General features: G+C 32.0%; 1 protein-coding gene across 1 annotated transcript; it reads right to left on the reverse strand.

Moving 5' to 3' along the window:
- Positions 1 to 4,125: 4,125 nt before the first annotated feature.
- On the reverse strand, positions 4,126 to 5,372 carry MAM_01778 (Membrane attack complex component/perforin; the record flags this gene model as incomplete). Its single annotated transcript, XM_040820577.1, has 4 exons — positions 4,126 to 4,337; positions 4,397 to 4,598; positions 4,884 to 5,196; positions 5,254 to 5,372. The coding sequence occupies 4 exons, from the start codon at positions 5,370 to 5,372 to the stop codon at positions 4,126 to 4,128; spliced, it is 846 nt and encodes a 281-aa protein (XP_040680920.1).
- Between the last annotated feature and the right edge of the window lie 7,238 nt (positions 5,373 to 12,610).

Here is a 12,610-nt window from a genome sequence, read left to right on the forward strand (position 1 = left end):
TTTCTCTCCTTAAGTTTATAGTTAATACTAGTAATACTTATACACTATTACTTATAAAGCTAGTTCTTAATAAATTAAAGCAATAAGAGATAATGCCTTTAAAACTAAGTTTATATTTTATAATAAAGTACTTTACTTTAAAATACTTAAGAAAAGTATTAACTTTATAGAGTTATACTAGAAAGAGAAGTTTATAAGTAATAATAAGTATATTATATTAATAAATTACTATAAATTTATTAATCTTTAAAATAAAGTATAAATAATATTAAAATCTTAATTTAGCTTTTATTTCTACTTAGTTTATATTAGTATAGTAAGTAAATTAAATAGTAAGCTACTTCTTAATTAAAGTACCTTCTTACTTCTAACTATTTATCTTTAAAATATCTTTAACTAGTACTTTAAAACTTTATAGTATTTTATTCTACTAAAGTATTTAAGTAAAGCTATCAGCTAGTTAAACTATATATAAACTTAGTAAATATTATATTTAGTAATAAAGTAAAGTATAATATAGCGCTTTAGAAAGCTATCTTTAATAGCCTATATAATTAAGACTTAAATATACTTATATATTTAACTAAAAAGAAAATTATTTAATTTAAATTAAGAAAAAATATAATAAAGCTTTATAAAAAGCTAAAATATATTATAGCTAAAGAAAAGTTATTTAGTTAAGAAGTAAAGAAAGTCTTATTATAAATTAAATATACTCTTAACTACTTAAAAAGACTAGAAATTTAAAATAAGTACTATAAGTACTTTAAGAAAGTAGATAAGCTATATATAATAAATAAATTAATAGTATATCTTAAATAAAAAGTATAAAATTTAAAAGAAAAAAGGTTTAGAAATAATAGTACTTATACTACTAAGCTAGCTAGTTTTTTATTTTAAATAAATATTACTTCTACTTTAGCTAATTATTTTATTACTTTTATAAATAAAGTAAGTATACTAAATAAAATTAAAGATATTTATTATTTTAGAAATAAATTAAAGAAACTTATATAATATCTCTATCTCTTTAGCTATAAAACCTTCTTTAATATATTAATATTTATAAAATATATTTACTATTTATATATATATATCTTTAAAGCTTAATTTTTATATTTTAAGTATAAGTAGATAAACCTTAAAGATATAGTAATTAAGATAAATCTTTATACTTAAAGTAGTTATATTTAAAGAGTTTATAGTATAGTTAATACTTTAAACTTAAAGTCTTTACTAAATATTCTCTACTTTTTATATAACTAATAATATAAATAGAGAGAGTTCTCTTACTACTTAAATACTTATAGTAAGTTATTTAATAAGTTAATTTTATATTTAGTATATTTATAAAAAAGTAAGAAAGTTAAAGTTAAGAAAATAAAAAGCTAAATTACTTATATAGTAAATATTTATAAAAGTAATAAAGTTCTTAAAGCTATAAAGATCTATAAAACTTTATATTTAAATACTAAAATTACTTTAATAAATATAAACTCTACTAAGATATAATATAGAAAAGAGCTTATAAAAAGATAATAAGTAAATTATAAGAGAAAAGTAAGTAATACTATATTATTAAGTTCTCTTCTATATAGATAAGTAAAAATAAACTTATTATAACTTTATATATATACTAGTAGTAACTTAAATTAGAAAATCTTATTACTTAATTTTTATATAAATAAAGAGTTCTAAGTTAATAAAAAAAAGTAGTTAGCCTAGCTATTTTAAAAGTAACTAGACTAGTAACTAGAGATAAGTAATAAGTATAAAAAAGACTATATTTATACTTAAAGCTTAGTAAGAACTTAAATCTTTATTTAATCTTACCTATAACTTATTATTCTCTGCCTGCCTTTACTTAACTAGCTCCCCTCTACTCTTGTTAACAGAGCGCTCTTACTCTTTCGTCTATAAAGAGAGCTTAAACGTCCCTACCGGACTACCTCTATTGTTCTTCTCTACGTTCATTGTCTTTAGGCAAATGGTAACTTTATAATAGTAAGAATAGATCGAATTACTTTAGAGAAGAATTATTCCTAGCTGTCCCCTACTTGCTGCTGTTTATTGCTACAACCCTTTGTCTCCGCAAAGGAATCTTTCGCACCTCTAGCTGGGTTATTACTTATTAATGCAAGACACTATAATTCTGTCCCCAGCATTAAGCTGCAAAACTCTTAAGAACATCTTCAGCCGTCCTTGAAAATAGTCTCAGAGGCTCCAACTTGGATTCAAGAGATATTACATTAAGAACTGTTAGCCCAGAGACCGACTTGGAAGGTGCTACAATACGCATGGCGGACGATGAAGAGACTACTAGGAGGATCTAACGGAGTAACCAGAAGACAAGGAAGAATACAATAAGAAGCACTAGCTCTGGCGAACATTATATTCAGAAGATGCGCGCCTTAGTTAGCAGAAGACAGGTTTTTAAGTACTTAAGCTTAGGAGCGATCTAGGAAGGTGTTAACAGACGCATTTAGTTCAAGATCTGTTAGAAGCCAACTTGGGGCACTCTTAAGGACCTCTAGGGAACTTAGGCACTGAAAGAAGCCGAGGATCTTACGGTTAATAAGTACGACGAAGACACCTGGAATAAGGCAATGCGTAGGTCTGGGCGTCTTGCTTTAGCTACAAGATTAAGTAGATAACATTAATAAATAGCCTGTTGGGCGCTATCTTATGTTTTTGACCTTGCCTTTGCAGACAGTTTCTCCTGCAGTTGCTGTCAACCTACTTGATATGCCCCTTTTCACAACCAGACTGACCAACAAGCCAACGAGCTAACAATCGGCTCACGAACATTTGGGTGACTTCCTAACCAGTTTGGGCGCTTTCAAGAACCACGTAGAGCGGGTACATGGCGTAAGGCTGCCAAAGTAACCAGCATCGCATGAGTTATCTCCGAATATCACTATTGTGAGCATCCACAGACTCCTATGAACCTAGGGGTAGTTTCAACTCTGTGCTGGAGCGCCAGTCCCTAGTCCAACCTACAAAAAATTCTACCACGAATGTACAACGCCCCAGGATGCTGTAACGACATACCAACCGGTACAGGAGGCCGCGAACCAAGCACGCCGACGTCCTCAAACGCCTGCCCATCCTGAGACATGGCAGAAATACAGATCTCAGCTCCGTTGCTGACTGGCCCCTTGCTTCCGATTGCGTTTTTATTTCGTAGAGCAAAGGTCGACTTATAACCAAAATCTGTCAACTCCCCATCACTAGCACGGCATAGGTAGGAGCTTGAGATCTCGTGCGGGTCCTTAATCGTATTGCTAGCGCGCGTGCGGGAGCCCGCGGCGTCGACCGACCATTTGTAGGGCACACCATATTGTAGCTGGCACGGTTAGTTCTGAGCGTTGGATGAGAGAGGGCGACTTACCTGGTCAGTTTCCGATTGAATGGAAAATACCAGATTCTGCGGTTTGGCTTGTGTAACACCAATTCTTTTCTCAGGGCCGAGAATGTAGCTCTTAAACCGAGAAGCAGGCTCGGCAGTGCTCAACTTATGCTTTTGGCGATACTCCTCGTACGCGTCACGGTACTTGTCGGGGTCCTTTCGTTTGAGGTCGTCCCAGCTCTTGTATACTTCTTCCATGCTCTCATTATTTGCGATGTCTAGTGATCCTGTTACTAGACTTGTTCTGTGAATTTTAAACAAAGCGAACTAAGCGCGGGACAACCTAAACATTCCCAAATATTGCTCTTCGCCATCATTTGGCAGAGGCGGGGGTGGGACGGGGTTTTCTAATTTTAGAGAGAACTGTATTGTCGAAACCTGGGGTACGCTCCTTGTTATACCTAGCACTTGGTTAAATGCTTGAATAAGGCCTTTAAATTGAGGCTCCGTAGGGAGTAACTGGAGTATTAACTCGGCAACGGGCATGATATTGCCTTGCTATTTGGCTTATAAGCAGATTTTTTTGTTATTTACTTTCTGGCCGTACTCGCCTTCATCACTCACTCGCCAATTATGGTATAATCCAACAGAGGAACACCAGGCTGGAGGGCTGTACTCGTTTAGCTAGTTTCTGAAAATCGGCAACTTGTAGACGATTACGCACTTGTTACACAGGAGAGTGTTGCCTCCAGTAGCTTCCCAACAGATCGTCCTCATTAGGTTGCTGCTTGTCGTCGAATGTGCTTGGCTTGAGGAAGCCTCGTGGCTCGCGCTAGCCGAGCATGTACGAATGGGGACGAGAAGGACAGGCTGGCTGCTACCTTGAGTGCGTTGGCTTTCTGAACGCTCTGTGCCGTGCTCTCTTCCCCCAAGCTCTCGGATGAGTGTAATCGTCCGCCTAGCTCGACTCTCATAGGAATGAAGTGGCCTAGTTATATATCGTCAGCATTGCGCCATAAGACGTGCCACTGTTAGCCTTCAGCCTACCAAACTTGTTGAGAAATTCCTCAAGTGTCTTGCTATCCACTCTTTTTGCGTTACCCTTGTCATCCTGCGCTATGCTCTGCAACTCGGCCTTGCACTCAGCCGTGACATCTACATCGTCTTTATTGAGGTACACGACTACTCGAGGAAACTGAGGGAAAGTATAAGAAACAAAGTTTCGACCACCGGAGGGCGAGATCGGGATCTGGTAATGCTTACATCATATGAAATATGAACATGTTTGTTCGTTTCTGCAAAGGCTGCACCCAAGTTTGTCTGTTCCTGTGTACTCAAACTTGCTGAAACCGCAGCAGAAAAGCTCCCTATACCTCCGCCCCTGGATATTCGTCAGTTCAATATCATTAGGTAGCTTTGCTTCACCTGATGCTTTCTTACACTGAAGCCTCCACATCGGTTTGGCTGTCGGTTCTCTCTACTATCTCTGTCAGTCATCGGGATTATCCCATATCCTTGGAAAACCTATCTTTACATGTAGAATAGTGTCTAGCTTCGCATTAAGCTTCTCATTGAGAACGTCTTTAGAGACATCGTCAGGCTTCGAGCTTATTTTAAGCATAAAAACTTGGAAAGTTTCCTTATTGTCTTCCAGTTTGTTTTCCGCTGCTATCTTCTTAGCCTGTGTGTTTTCATTTTTAGGTGTGCCGCTTTGATCGTTGTGTTGGGTTTCGTTACCAGGAGTGCTGTTTGTTCCAGCATGCGTATTGGAGATGGCTTTATAATCTTTCCAGCTTAACGTGTCATTTACCTTGGCTCCCTCATGGTTGCAGAACGGATAACTCTTCCTATAATTGCGTTATTATAGTGTGGATGTGGATTTTGCATAGCAATTAAGTGCTTACTCTCTTCTATTCAGCGCGCGGTTATCGATCACATGCCGGCGTAGCTTAACCATCGGGTCATTATCGTGGAAAGATGGGTCTAATGCGAGGAAAGTATTTTTGTCGCACGGCAACGGCATGCCCAACGCGCCCTAGCATATCTACTTAGGGCTAATAGACACGCACGCGCACGGGATTAAGTTAATGCGCACCTAAAGCGTAGAGCTAGGCGCACTTATTTAAAGAGCGCATATAATTCTCTCTTTTGTAGATTAATTTAAGGCTTTTAACTATTATTTAAGTAATATCTAGCTTAGTGCTACTGCTATTATATAATAGTTATAAGCCTAGAAGGTATTAATTAACTTCTGCAACTTCTACTAGTATATTAAGTATTCTTTATATATATTATATACTTATTATTTTTATTCTAAGCTAACTATAAGCTAATCTACTAAGCTAACTATACTAGTAGGCGCTATTCTAGCGCTAGCAAAGCTTCTTTGTTTCTCTATAGATTAGAAAGATTAGTATAATATAATATATAGTTATTATAAAATATAGAAGATTTAGAACTATATAGACTTTAATTAACTAGAGTAGAAGTCAGGAGTCTAATAGTTTCCCTAAGCTTAAGCGCTTAATAATAGCAAAGGCTAAGGTTCTTTATAAAGTATATTATTACTTTAATTTAACTTATATAGTTACTAAGGCATACAACTAAATGCAAAAGAACTATAAGTATTAGCATACTAACTAGCTGCATAAAGAGAAGAGTATAATTTATATATATACTTAGTTTGCTGTTTTAATTAAACTAAGTGTATATTAAGTAACTATAGTTAAGCTAGAGAGAATAAATTCTAAATTTACTCTTAAGCAGCTAGTTAAGGCGCTAAAGGTATAGCTTGCTCTAAACAATTTAAGCATCTATACAGAAGCTTATAGAGCTTATAGAGCAGTTCTTAAAGATGCTTAATATGCAAATTAAAATCCTAAGAATTAGTATCTCTAATAGAGTAAGGCTTTTACTTATGCTACTATAGAAAAGATCGCTAAGATCTAGAGTATTATTGCTATCTATAATTTCCTTAAGGCAGCTAGATCTTGCTATAATTCTAGCTAGGCTAAAACTCTAATTAATATAATAAGAAATAACAAGAGTATTAAAATACTGGAGACTTATATGCTTAGGGATTTTAGCAATATATTTAATAGCTACCTTACTTAGAATAAGTATAGTAAGTTAAAAGCTAAAAGCATTTATACTACCTTAGGCAAATACTTAAATTATAAAGATAATAAGAATAATGCTAATAATAATACTTAAGGCAATAGCAGTAATAATTAAAATAACGCTTAGAATAATACAAAGAAGAAGAGGTACTTTTATATGCCTAAGGATTTATCTCTTCTCTATCTCTAGAGCGCTTAAAAATACAGAAGACTATACTATATACTTATAGAAGACTAAAGTCTTAAACTTTATATACGCCTAACTAAGAAAGAGATTATATAGATAAAGAACTACTATAATAGCAATAAATAAAAGAACTTACACTTAAAGCTATTAGCAGAAAGCATAGAACTAAGCTTATAGAACAACTAGAGCTCTAACAAGAAACTACACTCTTTTAATAAGAGATTTAATAGTACTATTATAGATCCCTAAATTGCTTAATCTTATAGGCAATACTTTAGAATCTATATAGCGCTTAAATAAGCTAAATATCTGCTCTTCTTAAGTATGCTATTAGATAACTATAGTACTATATATCTTATTAATAATATTAATCTGCTTAAGCTAGGCTTATTTAGAGAGACAATAGGAGAATATATAGAGGCAGAAGCAATAAGCTATCTAATTATTAGAAGAGGCATATATATACTTAGAAAGATTCTATATAGTAATAATAGCGCTAAAACAGCAGACCTTACTCTTAGCAATATAGCTTTTATTAAGGACTTCTATATTAATATTATCTTAGTAAATCTTCTATATAAAAAGAGAGCTTAGCTTTATAGTTGTAATTATATACTATACTATAGACTATTAGAAAGAAGCATAGTGCTAGCTTAGCTAGTTAGAAAGTTCAGCTTAACCTTCCTTAAATATAAGCCTCTTAACAACTATATAAAAGACCCTTAAGAAAATACTATAATCTTAAGCCCTTCTACTATTATTACTGCAAGTAGTTACGCTTAGAATATATATATATAAAGCTCTTAGCGCTAGAGGCCTAGCAAGAACTCTCTAAAGCTAAGAGAAGATACCTCTAAATTATAGCATCTATAAGCTAGCTATCTTAGTAAAGCTGCGCTTAAGAAGCTCTACTTAAATGCTAGGAATATATATATAAAGAGAATTAAGCGTAAAGACTATAACGTCTGCACTTAAGTGCTTATACACTAAGTTATATCTAAGCGCTCTAGAGAATATATATTGCTATATTTATTTTAGCGCATATATTAAGACCTCTAAGATTACTTACTTAGTTATAATAGCATAAATTAGCTCCTAGTATTTAAGGATAAATACTCTAAGATAATATAAGTATATCTACTCCCTAATAAAGTATAGAAAATAGTATTTAATACACTCTTTTACTATAAGCACTAGGTTATATAGCAATTTAGGCTATTAATATGCAAGTTTATATAGAATAATAAGAGTGCTATAATTCAGCAAGCAGGCAAATCTATATTTTAACACTAAGTATATATATAAGGGATTAAGCTTAAAAACTCTCCCTCTTATATATATAAATCTAATAGCAGTATTAAAAGAGCAGGCTAATTAATTACGCTATACTTAATTAAGATACTTATAAGCATAGGCCTACCTATAAACCTATAGTTAGAGAGCATATAAGCTGTAGTATATCTTTATAATATAAGCTCTTGCTAAATTACTAGTTAGAAATTACTACAGCAAACTCTAGATATCTAGTTCTATAATAATACTTAATTGCTAACAAGAGAGTATATAGTAGACTTAAGACCTAATTAGAATAAAGTCTATATATATAGCTGCTGTATATATCTACTTAAAAGAGATTATAAAGCAGGCTATAATAGATAGTACTACAAAACAAGCCCTAGAGGCTATATTAAGTATCTAGTTAAATACTCTGCCTTTAATATATACTAAATATAAATTCCTTTGCCTTAATAAAGTTATAATTAATAAAGTTATAACAATAAGAAATATAACGTTTAATAAGTCTATCTTCTATAATATATATATAAAAAGCGCAGTTAAGCTTCTTGTAATAGAATTAAAAGCTTAATTTACAGCTCTTTAAATTAATAATAAACTAGACAAAGAAGTAAACTACTTACTTTCCTTTACAGAAGATAATACTATAGTAAAACTTAATATATATTCTACCTTAGGGGTAGAAGCTTAAATAATCCCTAAAGATAAAGAACTAAGCGTAGTAGAGCTAGAAATATATATAGAACTTCCTACTCTACGTTAAACGCCTAATTACACATTTAATATAAATAATAATACTAGTAGCAGGCCTAAGCAGCTAACTAGTATACTATAAGCTTAACTAAGCATTAAGTTACAACCTCCTTAAATATAAATACTAGCTTAGACTAGAGACAAGACTTAAGTAATCTTACTAACTAACGCGCAATAATAGTAGAGTATATTAGCGCTAAAGGCTTACTAAGCGCTAAATAAGTTAGCTACTTACTTAGATATATAGTAGAGAGCCTAGGTCCTAATAGAGGCGTCTGCTATTAATAACTATAGAATAGAGAGCTTATAAAGCATAAAAGCTCTACGCTATAGCGCAAGGCAAGCTAGAAAGAAGCGCTAAGATTAGAGTGCCTTACGTAGAAGACGTCTTAATATATATTTAATATAATGTTTATAGTAGCTGCTAGAGAATATTCTGCCTAATTAGCAGGATATAAATACAAAAGCTATATAAAGCTTTATAATAGTTTATGCAGTAATTAATATAATATATAATAAGGAAAATAAAGCTTAGCTTTAATAACAGCTTAATCTAGAGAAGGTTTACTTAACTAATCTAGTTAAAGCGCCTAGATCCTAGAAGAAGATGTAAAACTACTTATTAAAAGCTTAATAGGAGAAAGCAATATCTATAGAGGTTACTACACTATATAATAAAGGCACTTAGAAGGAAATTAAGCGTATAAATATTTAGTCTAAGCTGCTGCCTCTTAAGTAGGTTTATACCTATAAGTTTAATAAGAGAGGTTATCTTAATAAATATAAAGTATGCATTTATATATATAGCAATTTATAGAACTACTCTATAATTAAATAAACCTATATAGTAATACTTACAGTATATATATTTTAAATTATAATAGCGCTAGCTGCTAGGTATAATATAGAATTACTGCAATTTAATGTTAAGAATGCCTTTCTATATGCAAAGCGTAGCAAGTATATAATACTAGTAATATGTAAGCTCTCTAATAGTTACAAAATACTAGGGAAGTACGTTTAATTACTTAAAGCTTTATATAGGCTATAAGACTTGCTAAGCTTATAGTTTAAAGAGCTAAGTATAACTCTTAAGAGAGCTAGGCTTAATCTAAGCAAAGAAGAGCTATATATCTTCTTTAATAAAGCTTAGAATATCTATTTAATATTCTTTATAGATAATATTATACTTGCCTTTTATAAGAGAAGAGAAGCAAGGCAAGCAGTAGATTATATAGTTTAGTGCTTAAAGTAAGTATATAATTTAGAAGAGAAAGGCAAACTAAGCTTCTTCCTAGGCATCTAGATTATTAGGGACAGACTACACTGCAAAATTTTCCTTTATTACAAGGCTTACATAGAAAAGATTAGTTAAAAGTTTAGTTAAGCACAGAAAGCTACTTTTCCTGCTATACTAATCTCTACAATAAAGCTTATGTAGCGCATTAGTAAGGCAACTAAGCAAGAAATTAAAGCCTACTAGGAAAAGGTTAGCTCTCTGTTATATACAGCAATTATAATTAGACTAAATGTTGCTTATGCTGCTTCTAAGCTTTTGCAATTTCTAATAAACCTAGGCTCTAAGCATTAAAAGGCAGTAGACTAAGCTATTTAATACTTAGCCTTAACAAGTAAAGTTGCTCTTTATTATAGCAGTATAGAGGAAATTAAAGCGTTAAAAGTTATAAGTAACACTTTATATATAGATAATTTAAGCACATAAAGGTTATTATAAGAATATATTATTATGTTATTTAGAGGTCTAGTTATCTAGAAAGCTATATGCTAGAATATAGTAACTATATTTATAATAAAGGCTAAACTACTTGCTTTACAATAAGCAGCAAAGGAGATTATAGCCTTAAAGCGCCTTTTTTGCAATATTTATTTTAACTTAAGAGAGAATTATAATATTTAATACAATAATTAGCAGATAATTTATCTTATGCTTAATTTAAGCAAGCAAATTAATATACATCTACACTATATTAATATCTATAATATATAGTTAAAATAGAAATATAAAAAAGAAAGCTTTAAAGTTATATATTTACCTATAGCTAAGATGCCTACTAATAGATTTATAAAGGCATTAAACAGGCAGCATTTTAAACACTTTAGAGGCCTGCTTAATTTAGTTAATTTAAGCAGCTAAAGCTAACTCTTATAATATTATAATTATACAAACAAGAGCACAGCTAAGGGGGGGCATTAAATTAATTGCCTCTTAGATATATAAGCGCCTACTCCTTCTAAGTAAAGCGCGCTTAGAAGGCAAATAAAATTATATAAAGCAACGCTAAAATGCTAAACGCTAAAATGCCTATAGGCAAAAGCAAGCTACTACTTACATTAAAATATATATATAATAGAATAATAAAAGTAAAGCTTACTTCTTAATAACTAAGTCTGTAACCTAGTTAAGTAAAGCTCTTATATAAGCTTTCTTTCCCCTAGCTGCTAATAAGCCTCTAGCAGTATTATTAGCTCTAATACTAAGTGTAGACTCTTTATATATAGAGTTAGACTCTATAAGAAAGTTAAGCTGCAATTAAAGTGCTTAATAGCACTTATTATATATCTATAGCTTAGAGTATTAAAATTAAGCGTAGAATTAGAGGTAATAAAGCATTAGGAGCTTACCTTACTATCTACACCTAGCGCTAACAGTATCTACTTAGCAATAAAGACTAATATAATATAACTATATATACAATTAGTAATTAGCTAATTAAAGGAGCAAAATTAAGCTTACTAAGGCTGGCAAGTATAATTGCCTGCTTTATATAAGCAGCATTATTTAGAGCAACTAGTAGTTACCTTAAAGCAGCAACCTTTATTGCCTTTGCCTGTAATAGCTGCGCAAATACATCCCTTATAAAGCATATTACGCAGTACATCTAGCTCTAGAGATTTAGTCTAACAGTTAGCGCGTAGGACTTATAGAGCAATGCTTCTAAGCATAACTTACCCTCTGCACTCTTGTGGGCCTAGCATGCTGCAAGAAATAACAATATATAGAGAAAGAAGGCGTTACTAGCGCCTCCTTAGTATTAAGAGTAGAAGCAGCACTACTAGGCTGCTCCTTAAACACAGTAAATATAAATATACCTTAATCTGCTAGTACTAGCTGCTAGCAGTCAGCGTAAATAGACCTGCCTAACTTAGTAGGCATAACAATAATAATAATAGCAATAATTAAAATATAAGCTTATAATTATATAAAGGCAGTTACAGAAGAAAGAAAAAAGAGAGCTTATAATACTCTTAGAAAGCGCATATAAATATAAAGAGCAGCTAGCTAATAAGCATATAGTGCTTACTTTTAATTTACCTAAAAGATAGTATAGCTATACTATGCAAAACAATAGAATTAGAGCGAATTAGAGGCATTAGCAGGCATATAAGAGCTTTAATTAAACGCTCTATTAAGCGCACGCTTGCAGAGTCTAAGGCTTGCAATAGCTTTAAACGTAGCTTTAATTAGGGGGTATATTGCACAGCAACAGCATGCCTAACGCGCCCTAGCATATCTACCTAGAGCTAATAGATACACACGCGCATAGAATTAAGTTAATACGCACCTAAAGCGTAGAGCTAGGCGCACTTATTTAAAGAGCGCATATAATTCTCTCTTTTGTAGATTAATTCAAGGCTTTTAACTATCATCTAAGTAATATCTAGCTTAGTGCTACTGCTATCGTGTGACAATTTTAGTCTGAAAGTTTAAAAGCGGGACGCTTGTAGGTGCTATTCGTGCCCGCCCCACTTTTAGTTCAGCTTGCAAAGCCCTCACTATCTAAGATAGTGCTTAACACTAAGGCGGGCTAGTAAGGTATTTTCTAATAAATAATATTAAATAAAATTATACTAATTATATAATAAATTATATTAAATTTAAAATAT

Source organism: Metarhizium album (assembly GCF_000804445.1).
Source record: "Metarhizium album ARSEF 1941 chromosome Unknown scaffold_3, whole genome shotgun sequence".
NCBI lineage: Eukaryota > Fungi > Ascomycota > Sordariomycetes > Hypocreales > Clavicipitaceae > Metarhizium > Metarhizium album.